At 41.3% G+C, this 16,266-nt stretch overlaps 1 protein-coding gene across 1 annotated transcript in view; it reads left to right on the forward strand.

Annotated features, from left to right (window-relative positions):
• Positions 1-16,266, forward strand: part of LOC132980796 (calcium-binding protein 8-like) — a 61,838-nt gene that overhangs the window by 42,025 nt on the left and 3,547 nt on the right. The window contains exon 5 of the mRNA XM_061047130.1: positions 11,279-11,435. Within this exon, the coding sequence (XP_060903113.1) occupies positions 11,279-11,435 (157 nt within the window). The remainder of the gene's footprint in view (positions 1-11,278; positions 11,436-16,266) is intronic.

The following is a 16,266-nucleotide window of genomic DNA, read 5'->3' on the forward strand; positions in this document are numbered from 1 at the left end:
CAACGGAAATATAAAGTGTGACAATTTATTCATCACAACTGTTGTTATCTTAAAGTTTCCTGACAAACTGATAATCTTACCAGATCAATCAGGAGAGAATTAAGACAATTATTCATTACAATGAATAACATGGAAATGTGACTTTACAGAACTACTTTGGCGCTTGGACTCTATGGGGTGGTTGATGAGTTTGGAGAATTAAAATTCTGAGCGTCGACAGAATAAATCCCCCCATGCAGTCCAGACCCTGGCGGTGGCGGTGAAGCTGATGACTTGATGAGACCGGATGGGTGAAGAATTGATGGATGATGAATCTGCGACGACGGGCAGTGATGGGGAGGAGGGCGGAGGAGCGCAGGAAACATCAGCATGAAGGAACTGAAAGGCAGAGAAAGAATCATATTGAAAAGAGGAGCAGAACGATGATGGGTTGAAAATGATGGAGGAACGCCATGACATTGGTTTCGATGAGTACCGCTGACGAGACAGCTGATTACAGCCTCAGAAAATGACAGCTCGAGAATGACAGCGGAAACATGAGTGAGCATGCAAAAAGGGAAGAATGAGAAAGACCCGATCGCGAAGGCAATTATATTCTTCCTGACTGAACTTACGCTCTTGACGGTGAGAGTTGGAAAGTGAGAGTACATTAGTATAACAAATAAAGCTGGATATATAAAGTGCAAGATAAGAGGCTTTCCAAGATGAACACTTAGACTTTGTTGATTGAGAACTGTAACATCAGTCTGGTTCTTTGTGATGGACTAAATTCTCCTGTGAGCTCTGAGGAAACATGGACCAGAAGAGAAATATAGATTCCTCTTCTTCTGCCTCTCTGTCATCATATGCAGCGTGTGTGTGTGTGTGTGATTTAGCTGTGAGATAATTCTGACATTTAATACAATATATGTTCTGACCCCCCGCTCATTGTGCTCCATGTCACTTATTTATGTCTTTGTCAGTCTGAACTACCTCTGTGATTCACTTCATCACGGCTCTGTCTCACTCAAACCTGCTCTGAAAAGTGCATTACTGCCTTTTCTGCACAGACACTTGACTTGAACCCACACACACTCACTATCACACACACACACACACACACAGCTGGATCACCAAGTGCCCAGATCTTTAATGATGTATCTGTCAATCAAAGTACAGGCCCTTGACTTCATTATACTGACACGCTGGGTTTCCAGTCGGGAGCTTCTTCATTTTTATCTACTAAGTAATCACAGTGCAGACCGTTCGTCAGCTAAATGCATCTGAAAAAGACGTGCCGGTTTTCTTTGAGTTCATCATTTCCCGTGTAGCTCTGTGTGCTAGCAGAGCTCAAGATGTGCTTCTCTTGAGTTTTACTTTAAAGTTTCATTCAGACAGTAGAAATGAGTTTTAAATGTGGATGTTTTGGCCTTCTGCTCGTCATGCATCTTTTAACATTTAAATTTTTTAGAATTTCCTGAGATGTTTTTTTTTTTTTTCCTTCAAGCTGAGCTCTATTTTTACTGCATGAGTTAACATTTCCCCTGGATTTGAAGTGCAGGCTTTGACCCCCAGGCGATACAGTCCTCCAAATACTCAAATACATAAAACACCTAATGTGACCTTTTTATTTTTGCTGTTGGAACGCCTGAATTTCCCCTCTGGGATCAATAAAGTATTATCCTATCCTATCCTATTCACTGAAGATGATGTTGATGTGAGATATGTGCACAGGTGAGATGACACAGCCCTGTTCTTACCCCTGAATGTCATGTTAGATTCTTTCGGGGGTTTGCTCCTGCATTCACAGAAAATGTGGAGACGGCAAAAGAAACACACTCTGTCTTCCTTCTTTGTCACCGTTTTTTTTTTTTTTTTTTTTAAAGTTTGAGAGAAGAAAAAGTTAAAGACGAACTCGAGGAGAGTTTTCTGTCTCAGTCAAATGTGGTGCAAAAACACTGGATTTCACTTTAATTAGAAGTTGGTCAAATTAAAAAGTTTCGACCAACTAACAAAAAAAAAAAAAAAAGTGAAACAATTGCTTCCAGACTTAACTTTGGCCTCCCAAAGACAGAAGTTGCTGCTACCCTCTGGGCTTAATTAAACAACATGCTGAATAATTCCACATTTTGAATGAGCTTCAGTCAGAAGTTAAACTTAAAAAAAAAAAAAAAAACTTCAAATTGTGTCTAGAATTAATGCAGTTTCCCTCTTCCTTTCTCACCTCTCCAGCCCTCTTCTCATTACCCTCTCCCCTTCCTCTCCCGCCTTCTGTCTCTTCTGTTCCTTCGTTTTTTCTTCAGTTAAGGCAATGAATTACACACGGCAGGACAAATAGATCCTCTGCTTCCTGCTAATGAGGTCCTGTGACCCTCGGGCCGCTCCTCAGGCCTCACTTTACTTCAGGTGACCGTGGCATCCATTTCTGCCTGACTAACTATATCGACAGCTTCCTCTCTGCTTTGGAGCTGTTACCCTTTTCTTTTCTTACTTTCTGCCTCTTGAGTTCAACTGTCTGCTGTCCTTTTGATTTGCTGCCGGCTCTAGTTGTTATGTCATTGTGCCCTCAGTAAATGAAAAGTGAATATCATATAATATGATTGAACCTCCTGCAGGCAGAGTATTTCCCCCCCCCTCCCCCCGTGCTGAGAAAAGATTTCCCTGGAGGTTGCACGATTGTTAAATATGTGATCAGAGCGTTTATCTGAGACTCTACGATCAGAGCGTTCTTTTGTCCGCTTGAGTCTGAAGAAGCCACGACATGTTTGATATGTTGCTGTTACATTTCTCATACAAACACGAGGGCAACATGGGGTTAAAAACTAACTGCATGGGTCTCCCCCCCTCAAGTGTGACGATTCGCTCCATCAGAATCATGTACAGTACAAGTCCATTTCCATTAGAGTCCCATGAGGCCGATGTTTCTGTCACTCCCACGCTGACGAGCTCCAGATTTTGAGCCCTGATTCATTTTTCTGCCTGTTGTGACTCTCGTGGCGCGTGTTACGTTTCCCTGTTTTCTCAATTAATCTTCTGCCCTCTGACGGCCGGGTCATGTAGCAGTAATGGAGACATAAATTTATCCTGATGCTTCAGGGCCTTAAAGGGGAAGGGGGGGGGGGGGGGGGGTTAGGCAGGTAGAGATCAATAAAGATGCTGAGTATTCATTTAAACAAGGTGTGCATTTAGGGGAGGAGAGATCATAATTAATACTCAATGTTGAGTCTGACTTACTTCCTGTTTCTCGTCCAATGCTCCAGTGAAGAATGTGCAGACATGTAATTATGCTTTCATTGATTCTCTGAGTTCATTTCCTGTTACATACTCAGACTCATACAGGTTTTATAAATCAATAAACCTTTTAGAAGAACAATAAGTCTGCTGGAATGTGATACCAGACACCTATTAACCTTCATTGTATTGACATGGTGTAAAGACAACAGGACATCAAAGATGAACAGATCCTTATTGATACAACTCCAGCCAATCACAATTGAGCAGCCGCTGAGAGCTAGATGGTGGTCCTTTGCATGGCGTTGTTTGGAAGCCCGTGGATTAAACTAGTTGTTTATTTGCACATTTGAATTTCTTCTCTTTAAATCTATGACTTTTACCTCTTTTATTTCTTGGTGTTCAAAGACATCCAGGGTCTGCTGCTCTTTTATTTCCTGTTGCACAGATTGTGCATCACCAGCAGTACGAGCTCCTGCGTCACTGCGTTGACTGATTTGTTTTGGGTTTTTTTTAAGAAAAGGTTCAATTTTGCTTTGCTGCATAAGATGCTTCTATAAACTCGTTTTCTGATCATACAAAGATTACAGGATCAAAATTCTCTTTCCATCTTGACTGATAAAAGTTAGAGATAAAAAATACTTCCAGCTGTTGAAATAGTTTCTCTCTCTCTCTCTCTCTCTCTCAATTTTCAATTCAAATAGCTTTATTGGCATGAATGTGTAAAATATATTGCCAAAGCATATAATAACAAATAATACAATAATAATAATGAAAAGTAATAATTAGCAATTAAATATTTTAACAATTTGAAAATAAATAAATAAACAAATAAAAAATATTAATAAAAAATTAAAAAATAAACAAATAAACAAATAAAAAATAATAATAAATAAATAAATAAATAAACAAATAAAAAATATTAATAATTTTTTTTTTTTTAAATAAATAAATAAAAAGCTCTCCCTGAAATATTTATCAAGCCTTTAGACCAGTATAGCCGACCTGTGTTTTGCTATAGCTTGAATGAATATAATTAGTGTTACAGATACTGAGGAGCTTAGAAACAACAGCCCATAATGATATCTGTGTTAAATCAGTCTACAAACAGAGGTAGTGAAGGTGTTACAGTTCCAGCTGTAGACCGAATAAAACACTATATGATAAACTTATTTGAGCTTGAGCACATGCACATAGTTCAGTCTGAGACTTGTTGTCATGGGAACACACTGGAGCTTATTCAGATAGTGTATTGTAAATAATGCAGGAGTGTGTATAAACTGCTTTGTAAATAATAAATGTGTCTGCGATAAATATGACCGGCTGTAAGCGGCAGAAAGGTTTGGAGGAGAGGGGAAGTGATACCTCAGAGACGGCTTGTTAGACGGATTCAGACGATGATGAGTCAGTTACTTCATGACTTCTCTAACACCAGCAGCTGATGGGGTCGGTGCTCACCGCCTTACAGCTGTCTAATCTTCATCTTGTTAACTCCCATCATCCCTGTCAGTGATGAGGGGTAAAAACCTCCTCATTAGCTTCATGGACCAATTTGCCATCGGTGGATTGAATTGTGTTTTTCTTCTCCCCCTCACTCCTGACTGGACGGTGTGGTGCAAGAGAAGTCTGCACAAATCTAAAAAGGAAATGTTAAAATGACAGCTGCAGCTTCCAAAAATGCAAGAGGATGCAATTTTGTTGAGAGGGAACAGAAGTGTCGTCCTCTCCGCTTCCTTTCTTTTAACTGCAGTTTTACTTACACTTTATTTTTTCATGTGCTGAAAATGTCAAAAGATTTTAGAGTCATAAATGTAAAAGGTAGTGATCACATTTTAATCTCAGGTCTATTTTCCGTCAACACTCCCTCACATCCTTACCCGAAAAATCTCTCAGGTTTTTATTTTCATTGTAAATTTATAGGTCTGTGTTGCTGAATTACAACCCTTTTGCTTAGCGTGTAAAAATCTGACTGCAGAGCTCTTTGCATTCAAACACATCAACACATGAAATGATCGGTTTGTGTTGCTGTCAAGATGCCTGTGATTTATTTTACACTGACAGAGACATGCAGTATGTGTCATCAGATCCAGGCAGATCTCCTCCTCACTCCTTTTCAAAACCAATTCAAGACACTAAAGTGATTCAAGAGATGGCGTATTTCAAAGAGACAGTTTGAGGGACTTGTTGAAAAGAACAGAGCTATGAGTTTCTTACTACTTTGTTTTGCATTTTCAATCCTCCGTCTTTAGAGCACAAGCCTGTCCCCGGCTGCAACGCATTTCAAATGCAGTATAATATGTCTGCCATTAAAGACACAAAATACATGCCAGCCTGTCGCGCAGAAATGTAGATTAGCAAATGCATATAATTGGATTCTACGGTGTGCAGAGCGTTATCCGCCACTGAATAATTTGGCTGTGCTGCAAAATGGCTGAACTCAGCAGATGGATGGATGCTGGCTCTTGGCACCTTCTCACCGCCTGTGTGTGCGAGCAGCTGAACATGCCTCGTTTACGAGTGCACAGCAGAACAACGCTCTCTTTGAGGATGGCTCCTCTTCCTCATCGTCAATTCCAAATCCACTTTTCAGTGTGAAAGACATGCACGCCATCGATTGAGCGAAATCACAGACGTTCATGGTTAAATCCAAGGACAAGTGTTCCTGCATGGAGGTGAAAATCACCCCTACATGCATCCCCTGAGATGAAGCTTGGTCACTGTTAGTGTTTTGATGTTTTATTGAATTTGATGATATCAGGGTGGGATATTTTTTTAATTTGATATACAGATTATATTTCTATCGTCTCTTCTCATTGAATTAGTTTTACCCATGGTCGCTGAAATACATCCTAACATAATATTTAATACAGTAAACCTTAAAACGACATCTCAAATACATGTCCAGTGTTGACATCTCCTTTATGGTGCGCTCTGGTATTAACGTGTATTGTTACACTGATGTGTTTTATTTTGAATAGTTCTTTACTGCTTACCCAAAACGTTGCATTTTCTATGTCATTAAACAAAAAGCTGTAACAAACACTTTTTTATTCCAGTCTTAATATTCAGAGAAAAGTGAGTAAGTCATCCCCCCCTGCCAGCTCTTACTAAACACATCACAGATCCACCATACGTATTCATCCCGCTGCTCAGAATATGAATCTAAATGATCTGACTCTTCATGGCAAGTAAATAATTCAGTTACAATATATATCAGTATCAAATAATTTAGAAGAAAAGAGTCTTTTATTCAAACAGGAAGAACTGATTCTGAGCGATTTCCCACCTTTGCAAACCAAAGTAAATGCAGGGACTGCCAATCTTTACTGGATATTTAAGTATATTTCACTTACATTGAAAACAAATCTAAAACATTTAATAAAGCTTCATAAAAAAGATTTACAGCCAGTTATATCGTCTTATTTCCTGCTATACCAGCAATAAAAGATGCTCAGGCGCGTTACACTTCATGCACGAGCACGAGCACGCGGGTACACACCGCTGACAGCCTTCATTATGGAGAAATCTAGAGCTTCATGGCCGTATCTGACTAACATGACGTCATGTTCTCCGCGTTGTTCTCCGATGTGCAGACGCGGTTTTCCACTGCGCGTCCCTTTTTTTAATTTTTATTTTTCTCGAGTCCGCCTGTTTGTAAACTGAGCAAGAGGTAATCGTGCTTAGGCATGGTTTGTCCTGGTGCAGTGTGACCGCGGGCCGTGCCAGCCGGCCAGCGGGGGGAATGGTACAGCGGGGGGGGGGGGCTCAATCGTGCTTGAGTACGGCAAGGTACGGATTGCCAGTGTGACCGCGCCCTGAGGGGCCGCCTGTTGCCCACCCCTGGTGTAGAGTCTTCTGTAGGTAGTAAACACTTAAAGGGCTCTTTTAGTCCGAAGCTGAGAAAGCCGACTTTTCCTATCAGGTCAAATATATGCCTGTAACGTTTGTTTAGGTTTTCATTGACTCTGCAGCTCTTTCAAATCCAGTTCCAGAAAAAGTATTTTATAAAACTGAACATTTGCATCTCAAAAATGATAGTTAAGTCTTTGTATGTTGTTGATGTTGTTAAATCATTTGTTGATATGGATTTCTGATTCAGTAACTATTTATTAATTCTGGCTAACATCACTCCGTCTGGTTTCTACCTCCCCCTCTTTGGAGTTCAGACGTCAGCAGGTTTTAACAGCGTGTGACATTTACAACTTATTCCAAAGTCTCCATTCTGCGCCCGAAGCATGTGATTACACTTCAGACTGAACTTTCTGTGACGGTGGTGCGACGAAGAAGACTGCTGCAGGTCTCCTGTCTGTGCTCGGGGGGGGGGTTAGGTTTGAAACTGTAGGTCTCAACGGCAGCGGGCTTTCTGTGGGAGTCACTTCAGGTCTGCAGGCGTCCTTCTTGTCTGCTTCCCTTTTCTTCCCCCTGTATTCTTCTGCAAAGGTCACTCCACGACTGAATGTGAATACAGTCTGAGCAGTCAGTGGGACGTGGAAAGACACAATCAAATGGATTTTTCTTATCTGACACCGTCGTGCTCAGCGAATGAATCTTTCCTCGGGCTCGTCCCTTTTTTTTTCTCCCCCTGGCAAATGACGCTCCGTCACTCTGCTCATGTCCGCCGGCAGTGGCGTCGTTAGAAGCAGCAAGGTGGTGCAAAGGTCGAGTAAACACAATTAGGACGCCGACCTCACTCCCATGGGGGGGGGGGGGGGGGGAGTGACAGAAGAGTTAGCTGTTACTTTAAGTGGCAGATGCTGCAGGGAGGCTTCAGGATCTGTTCAGGATCTGTTTCTGTTCCCCAAACAGAGACAGAAATAAAAAAACAGCTCTGTTGTCTGAATGACTTCTCTGCTGTTTCTGTAAGAAAAATATCTTTCTGTTGCAGAAAAACCTGCTGATATGACGTGGATTTAGTGTCAGGATGCACGGTGACGATTATCTAAATGTTTGCTGCGGCTCGTTAGCATCACAACACCTGCAAACTGATACTTCAGCTGTGGGTCGTCTTGGATGTCAAACTTGTTGTGCCTTGTTAAGTTTATAATCTACGTTTATACTGTGTGACTGTCAATCAAAATTACAAAACAAAATTAAAGTTTTTGGGATGAGGTTATTAGTGGAGTCAGTAAAGCAAGGCTTCTCAATATCATGCTCCGTTTATTATGTGGAGCAGCTGTTATTTACTGTAGGAGCCAAAATGCTTTTTTTTATTTGATCCTTGCAAGAAAGCTAACAGAACACTATGAATTTGTATTTGAGTATAATTCCGACACTGAACACTAGGTGGAGTCTTGACTTGTGTTTGGAAGCATATCGTTTTTTGACCGTGTCGGGTTGACTTGGATGTAACAGTTTATGCTTAATGATGTGTTGGACAGAATGGGACATTTATGTGCATTAGTGAACCCCGATCATGAACTATAATAAACAGATTGAAGACTCTATTGGAAAAGAGTACCAGACATTTGTTTGTTGCAACACCAGGTGCACGCGTCCGGAAATAGTTCCACAACTCTTCACATCTCAGTGGTGACTGCTTTGGATAATATAGGGGTTTTGTTTTAAAATGGTCACCACATTTACCGTGTGCTAGGGTTAGGGTTAGGGCTTCTGTCACTTCAAACATTTGCTAACAACATATTTTCACTAGAGGGCTTTAGAGAGAAATAAAGATAAAAAGACACGATGTCATTCGTTGTTAATGGTTAAATAGCTTCACAAATATACTGTATAACGACAGAACATATCACTTAAACTGAAGTATGATTGACACGTTGTTGAGCGCCTCTCGTCTTTCTGTAATGACAGTTAATGACTTCTTCTTCTCTTACATTATTACCATAATGTACCTGTTATTATTTTACCTTTTATTACTCCCTCCTTTTATTGAAATCACCGCACACAAACAATGAAACACTGACCCCCTCGTCTTTTAATTAGCTGTTCTAATGAAAATCTTTATGGAGGCTGATTAACATACGGGGCGTTTATGTTGTGAGTGAACATGAGCTCAGTATTAGAGGGAGAGAAAGATGGTTACTGGGGGGAAAGAAAGTGTGATTTATGTCCGAGTGTGAGGCAGTGATTTATGAAAAGATGTACCCGGAGGGGCGAGCCAGGATGTCCAGTGAAAGTTTCTTGTCTCACACTGAGGATGATGTGCACCTTTCTTTGCTGTATTGCCGAGTAGTCTTCTGTGAGTTTCACATCATGATCAAAGTTTGGTTAAAGCTCTTCATCTCTCTTCTTTTTAAAGGTTTGTCCTGACTTCACAGACTCTCTTTCAAAGTTCGCATAAAACTTTTATCCGATGGTCATTATTTGACTGGACATTTTCTACAAGGTCACGGCAACGAAAAACTTGCACTTTAACAGGATTGCTGGGCTGTGTCATCATGCCCCAGAGTGTCCTTAAAAATTGGTTTCAGGTTCTGAGAGAGATTGAAATTTTAGTTTTAAGGGTCAGCATGCTCCAATGTCCATGTAGCTGTGACTGTAATAACTGTTCACCATCTTTAAGGTCACTCTTAATGGTAACCGTGTTATGTGTGTGTGTATATATGTATGTGTGTGTGTGTGTGTGTGTGTGTGTGTGTGTGTGTGTGTGTGTGTGTGTGTGTGTGTGTGTGTGTGTGTGATGTATGACAATGGCCTGCCTGCTGTATGTACATGCACAATAGGGAAGAAAAACAAGAGGAAGAAAAGGTACAAAGTGTTTATGAATTAAATTAGCATTGTCGTGAATGTCAGTCCATCCTATGGAAGCCCATTTCCGCCAGTTAAAAAAATGAAAATGAAAATAATAAAGTCATAATTATGAGATAAAAAGTTTAAATAATGGAGCAGAAGTCACAGAATAAACCACTTGAGGAAGGGACACGATAAACAAAGAGAAACTTTTGATCTTTATCTCATAATTCTGACTTTATTATTTTCATTTTTATTTTTTTAACTGGCGGAAATGGGCTTCCATACCATCCGCTCCATAGTTAGGGTTACCTACCTATCTTATTATGCACGTGGCAGAAAACACAGAAAAGGTACTCCACTGTGGTCAGAGTATTTTATCCTCACTGCCACTCTGCTGCTTCGTTCATGGTGGTCCTGGGATAAATGAAAACATTATAAATAAGTGGTCATTTTTCTCTTCAAAGCCCATTAGACCATTTATGAGTCAAAGCCCCCCCCCCCCATTCCCACCCGACCAAAAAAGAGTTCTGACAGTGGTCTGTAGTTCTCTCTTACTTAATTCTCTTAAAGGTTTCAGTCACAGCTTTAGAAAGCAGGACACTTGACTCTTCACTTTGTCGTTGTAATAAAGTCATTCCCAGTCTGGTTTACACCGCCCTTCACTCATTCCCCGCCATGGATTTTTACCTCTTCTTGTCTAAATGGTATTGCTGTCTCGTACAGAGGAAATGAAACCCCTTCTTTCATTACCGCTCTGAAGTGTAAGACAAAGTGCCGTTCTCAAACAAGCTCCTCACCGAGTCAATCTTAAAGCCGTAAGAGTCTCTGAAACTTGTGAAACAGAAACTTTGCACTCTGTCTTTTGTCTCAGTGAGACCTTCAAAACCTCGGTTTACAAGTCACGCTGTGTGTGTGTGTGTGTGTGTCTCGTTATCTGTGTGTGAGCACCTTCTTTTGGATGAGTTGTGTAAATGCTTAAACTGAACAATAAATCAAAACCTTCAGGCTGCAACTCCGGCACATTCCATTTAATCAACTTTATGCAACACTGTGATTAAAGTGAATGCATCAAAGTGACATCTGTAGGAGGAAGTGGGATGTGCGTTGTAGAGATTTACAGGAACATACGTCATGATGCATACATTGGAGCTTACTCCTGTGTCCTTGTAATGCACATTATTTATTGTATGTTTTGCACAGCTTCGGGTGATGGATTTGTTCCCCTTGTTCCAAGAATGTGTACGACTTGTGTGCAATTAGTAAACATAAGTTTGCACTTGTCAGGTAAAATGCTTTGCTGCCAAACATGCCGCGGAGGCAACTCGCAGATTATTTACATGAGCCTAAAAACAGTTGCCTGTCTCCTCTCGTTCTGCAGTTCGACATGCAGAGGATCGAGCTGGAGGAGCTCAAACACATCCTCTTCTACGCCTTCCGTGATCACCTCACCATGAAGGACATCGAGAACATCATCATCAACGAGGAAGAGAGCCTGAAAGAAAACTCTGGGAACTGTCAGACAGAGTTCGAGGGAGGTGAGCGAGAGTCCCCTGAGCTAACCGCACAAACATGTGTGTGTGTGTGTGTGTGTGTGTGTGTGATGAAAATACACTATGTTGTTTGTGTGAGTATTTGTGAGAGAGAGAAAGAAATCCATGCCGTCAGAAGGAATTTAAACTTCCCTCGTCAAGATCTACAGGCATCTGAGTCGCAGCACACCTGCTGGTTTATTGATTGAGCGGTTGCTGAGGACCGGAGTCAGCCGGTCGTGAGTTCAGAAGAGATGCAGATGAAATATTAAAAACCTCCCCTCTGAAAAACTAGCATCCAAGATTTATGGAGAGCAGCAAAGGGTAATCTGGGGCATTTTCACTCTCCTCCTGAAGTGAACAATGAGATGGTTTCTTTCAGACTATTTATGTGCCTGCATGGCTTAAATCCAGACTGCGGCCATGTCATGAGTCTTTTATTCTTTAATAAACCAGGAGAGACTTCGTAGTGACTTCATATGTCATGAACATTTACATATTAAAGAAGAGGAATCTGTGTTTCAAAGCAGATAGCGATGTTAAGCTTTTTTGACACATGCACTCGTGAAAGTTTCTAGAAATTTCCGTCACACTGCCCCTTGAAATCTTCCTGAGTTTCTTGGTCACACATGTCCATCCCTGTGGGACAGGAGGTAAATAATGATGTAAATAAATGATGCAGAAGTGCCGTCCGAAAGCGACACAGTCCACGCTCTAAGAATGTAGTGTGTAGTTAAACACATTATCAGCAAGAGAGCAGAGATGAACATACTGGAGAACAGAAACCATAATGAAGCAGTTTCAGTACATGTACAGAAATTGCACCGGTTGCATGCACGGTCTATGGGCGCGCAGGTTATATCCGTCACCACCCCCTTGAGCTTCAATTGTCCTGAACATTGTCTGCTGGGTTCTCATCTCAGTCGCTCACCTCGTCTTCGTCACTAAGGGGCTGACGCGTAAAGTTCCTGGTTCAGTCAGAGTGAAAGACATGACTGTCTTAACCTGAACATTTCAGGAACTTTTTCAGGAGTTTTCTGCAACTGTAAGGCAATTGGTTCTCAACCTGGGGTCCGACCTCCAAGGGGAGGCGCTTTGGGTCTAAGGGGATCACGGCGCTCTGTCTGCACTGAGGTGGGCACATAGACAGATTAACTGAAATAATTACAAAGCTGTGTAAAAATAAAAGTTTTATCTCTCAGGAATATCAGGCTACTTAGTCAGCTACATTTTAAATTCAAGTAATTATTATATTATTTAAAATGTATGTTATTGTTTGTCAGAAATGCTTCACTCTTTTTCTTATTTTGGGTTCTGGGGGTGACTGGGGGTGAGCTTTTTAACATACAGGTGAGGGGGGGGGCTCCAAGGCAAAATGTTGGGACATACTGGTGTAAGGAAGAAGTCTGGATTCTGGTAGTGGTAGCAGAGGATGCAGGATATGAAGAGGAGAGGACTTCTGAGAGCTCAGTGCAGATACTGGATGTGGTGAACTGGAGGTGAATGAGGGATAAAGAGGAGGATGGAAGCGCTCAGCACTGAAATGACAGCTGACAGCAGCAGAGAGGAGAACACATCTTAAAAGTTAGACAGCAGCAGGATGCGGAAAAATCCGGTTGGTTAAACTGAGTCGGCACACTCCCGTGATCAGCTGATTAAAAAAAAAAAAGAGCGAGAGAGAGAAAGTGATGTGACTAAATGAGGCAGAAAGATAATCTTCCCGCCTGAACTCATGCTGAACTTTATTTGAATTTAAATCAAAACATTTACAGTTTAGAGGAAAGGGGACTTTAGCCCAGTGCTCAGTATGCAGATCAGGTGGGTCTTTTATTACCGACATTATGTGAAGGGCACCGTGATAACAAGCGTCTGTTTAGCTCTTTCTGAGCAGATGCTTGTTCCTGTTTAACATCAGTTTTCCATTCAAACGCACTTTTTTATTGAATGAATTTACCTCTCAATGCCCTCTTTACACGTCGAGGCACGTCCCTCTTTTCGCTCTCAGACATGTTTGTTTGTGTTTTTGTGCCCGTCAGCGAAAAAAAAAACAACCTCAGTGTCTGTGATACGCAGAGTCACAACAGATTGATGATTCTATAGATTAGTCTGGAGGGACACAAAGGCGCGAGTGTAAACAGTTGTCAATCTTGGGAGTCAAACTTGTGATTGATTGGTGACCTGTCCCTGTTGTACCCACTGTCTCACCCCCGATGTCAGCTTGGATCGTCTCCCCCTCTGCAACCCCTTCAAGGCTTTATATGCGATTTTTCACACTCAATAGAAATCAAGTATATCCTCTGAAAATAACTCTGTGAGTCATGACTGTCTACAATGGGTGTAACACCCGAGTCCCACTGTCTGTGATGTTTTCAGAGTTTTCAGAGTCCTATCTTCAGTTTGTTTACATCGCCAGGACGGCCGGCTGACTCCTCCCCTCGTGTATAAAAGTAGTTTAATTGAGGGACTAGAGAAAAGAAGAATAACATACTGTACTCACTGCTTAACTGTGTTTCTAGATCACGCTCATTTCAGGTAAATTTACATGCAGTGTGAAGATACGAGCATAATAAAGATCGCTAGCATTAGCATGCTAACACAAACAATGCAGCGCGAGTTGTTTTGGTTTCATGCTGGTGCTCAAGGGGCGACATCTGCTGGATCAAAAAATCGCATATAAAGACTTTAAGAAAAAACAGTTTAACTAATGGATGGACAACAGAATCGTAAATGTAATTTCAAACTTACTATTTGAAGTATTCATTTTGAACATCTGACAGCTCAGTTGATTGAGCCAGTTCATTCTCAACTGCTTGTTTTAAGTTTTCTTCAGTAACTCATGGTGCTCAATTTTTTTAATAATAATCTGATGTAGATTAAGGCGTGGCTACCTGCAATTGTTATCATCTTGGCTTCGTTCACTTCCTTTATAGTCTTTGTTATTTTGTCATGTTTTATTCTTCTGTGGTCTGAAAGCAGCTCTCATGACGTCCCTGTTTATCAAACCAGCTTGTTAATCGAGCCTGACCTTGAGTACTCAGTCGGTCCTGCTGTCAATGAGGAACGGCACAGGTGCTCCAGCATTTCATCAAGGTCTTTAAACTGGTGTGAAGTGATGCCAGCGTGACGTCCCTGCTGGCTTTATGATGAACACTGACCACCGCAGCATCCCCGCATCTGTTGGCCTGAAGGTCTTCGAGTACTAGCTGTCTCAACGGGACACCAAAATGTGCTCAGTCACACTGAAATCAATACATTGTGTCACGGTGAGAGTACAATTCATCATGCTCCTCTGGTACTTATACCTCCGGCTTCTTTCTGATATATGAGGTAACGTAAAAGGCTCCTGATTTCCCTCCCGCATCACCTCGCTCTGGGATCAAGAAAGCTGAAAAACAACAGAATAAATGTTTACCACCGAGACGTGTAAATTCACCAGGCGCTGATTCATTGCTGAACGAAGTGCACCAATCGCGTTAAAGCGCTGGAGTCCAGAGTGACGACAAGCGGCCAGATGCAAAGTGTGAATATTAATTCTGATCCATGGATGTCACAGCTGGTGTGCAGGTGTGGGTATTTAAGATTCTCCATGTGTGCCTGCATCATTTTAGTTTATACATTTTTTATAAACAAGAATTTTCAGACACTTCTCCGAGCTCGTTAAAATGTCCTGTTTTTTACAATTTACGGCAAAAAGTGGAGCTAAGTTACCCTCCAGTTAATAGTTCATAACTCATCAAACAATTTCATTCCTTATACCTAAATGTGTTTCTTACACCTTAGAGTCAAAGCTATTTGATGAGATTACTATAAGTCATGTCTACAGTTAATCTTTCAGAGTGTCATTAGGAAACAGTTCAGATCATTTCCTTCAGGTTGATGAATTTGTATCAGTCATCTTAACAATAATGTTGAATTATTGGACCCATAAGGTCGACTCATTTTAAAGCTGAAGTGAAGCATGAAGCAGTGTAGACATCCATAGATCAGCACACTTCATTACCTTCATGACCACAGTGGTGCTCTGTAGAAAAGCCCTGTGTGGATGTTTGGCTCGGGTGTGGTCACGCCGGGCGCTGAGGAGGTGTTTTTATGAGGCTGACTGCAGGTTCAGGCGACTGGACCGAGAACTAAATGTCTACACCGCAAACCCTCCTCCCATCTTCACCATCCAGCCAGCTGCCCGACACATGGACTTTCCATCGACACCTTCTTTAATTCATCCTTACTTATACAACCGTAGATATGCACTTTAAAATCCCAGAGGCACCACAACGAGAAAATAGTTACAACCCAGATATGATCCAGTTACCAACTCAGCCTCATATTTAGCCTCAAACGTTTTGTAATTCAACAAAGAAAAATTATCATTTCACATTTTAACAGAGCAGTACCCTCTGTCTCCCAAGTCTTTAAAGAGAATTGTACATTGTGTACAGAGGATCTCTTCGTTCTATTACATTATTGAAACAGTTTGAATTAATCTAATAAAAACCTGTGACACAATCTGTTTTTGAAGTTTCTCAGTCAGTCAGTTCTGAAGAGGCCTTTCAGATGTGCTGCAGTCAAGTCCATTTTTGCCTTTCAGATTCAGCTTTGAACTGTAACACCATGACAACCAACGTGGTTTGACCATCGATAACCACTGATTGTTTATGGTTTGACTTGTTTGGAGAAAATCAATTCAGCTGAAATGATCAGAAAACAGATCAAACAGTTTAGTCGAGGAAGTGTGGTGTTGTGATTCAGAAACGTGGCTGTTGTCAACGTGTGACCTGGAAATCCTCACTTTAATTCCCAGTTAGCAGGATGAAACTTTTTTTTTACCATTTCCGTGCCA

Source organism: Labrus mixtus, chromosome 9, assembly GCF_963584025.1.
Source record: "Labrus mixtus chromosome 9, fLabMix1.1, whole genome shotgun sequence".
NCBI classification, from domain to species: domain Eukaryota; kingdom Metazoa; phylum Chordata; class Actinopteri; order Labriformes; family Labridae; genus Labrus; species Labrus mixtus.